Here is a 1028-nt window from a genome sequence, read left to right as displayed (position 1 = left end):
CTTAGTCATATCTTCCTCTGAGATCTCTGGTGATGCAACATTTGCTGAACCTGTAACGGTAGTACCCTTCAGAAAATATAGAGTACTGTTCATGAAACCCTTCAGAATCACGTCAGAACCCTTGCAGACATTCAGAACTCCATCACCACCCGAATATTTGAACTCTCTACTGTCCAGAAGACTCATGGATATCAAATTCTTCATTATTGATGGAACATGCCTAACCTCGTTCAATGTGCAGAATCTACCATCATGTGTCCTGAGCTTGATTGAGCCGATCCCAGCAATCTTGCAGACAAAATCATTTGCCATCTTAATCTTGTCGTCAAGTACTTCTGTGTACTTCGAAAAAAGTACCTCTTTGTACTTCAAAAAACAATCTCTCCTCGGTGTCATATGGTAGGATGCTCCTGTATCCAGAACCCACACATCAGAAGAGTGTGTGTGTCCGTGCACAACAAGAGCGATGTCACTATCAGACTTGGCTTCATCCTCAGCTACTGCAGCAGATCCAGACTGTTGCTCCTTCTTCTTCTTGGGACAGTCTGACTTCCAATGTCCCTTCTCTTTGCAATAGTTGCAAGTATCAGTTGGCTTAGGACCTCTTGGAAACGATTTTCTATCTTTCGACTTCCTTTTCTTCCCATGTCCCTTCACACCACTGACAAACAATCCCGAAGCTTGATTGTCTGTCCCTGAGCTGGATGCCTTATGGCGTAATCCCCGACTGTGAAGCGCCGACCTAACTTCTTCTAGTCTCACTGTATCTTTGCCAACAATGAACGATTGCACGAAGTTCTCGAAAGAGTTCGGCAAAGATACCAACAGGATTAGAGCAGCGTCTTAATCCTCCACCGTAACATCGATGTTACTCAGCTCCACTAATATCGAATTTAACTTGTCAAGATGGTCGCGAAGCTCAATACCTTCTTGCATACGCAAGGCAAAGAGGCGTTGCTTCAGAAGTAGCTTGTTCGTTAGAGATTTTGTCATGTACAAGCTCTCCAACTTCTGCCACAAACTAGCAG

The 1028-nt window shown here is 44.2% G+C and overlaps 1 protein-coding gene across 1 annotated transcript in view; it reads right to left on the bottom strand.

Annotated features, from left to right (window-relative positions):
• The window catches only part of LOC106315097 (L-type lectin-domain containing receptor kinase I.8-like), a 10603-nt gene extending 9610 nt beyond the window's left edge, over window positions 1-993 (bottom strand). The window contains exons 1-2 of the mRNA XM_013752867.1: window positions 927-993; window positions 51-767 (exon numbers count right to left, since the gene is read on the bottom strand). Coding sequence (XP_013608321.1) covers window positions 51-767; window positions 927-993 — 784 coding nt within the window. The remainder of the gene's footprint in view (window positions 1-50; window positions 768-926) is intronic.
• Between the last annotated feature and the right edge of the window lie 35 nt (window positions 994-1028).

This window comes from Brassica oleracea, chromosome C9 (assembly GCF_000695525.1).
Source record: "Brassica oleracea var. oleracea cultivar TO1000 chromosome C9, BOL, whole genome shotgun sequence".
Taxonomy (NCBI): Eukaryota; Viridiplantae; Streptophyta; class Magnoliopsida; order Brassicales; family Brassicaceae; genus Brassica; species Brassica oleracea.
Note: the sequence above shows the minus strand (reverse complement) of the source record. Positions and strands in the feature narration are given on the sequence as shown.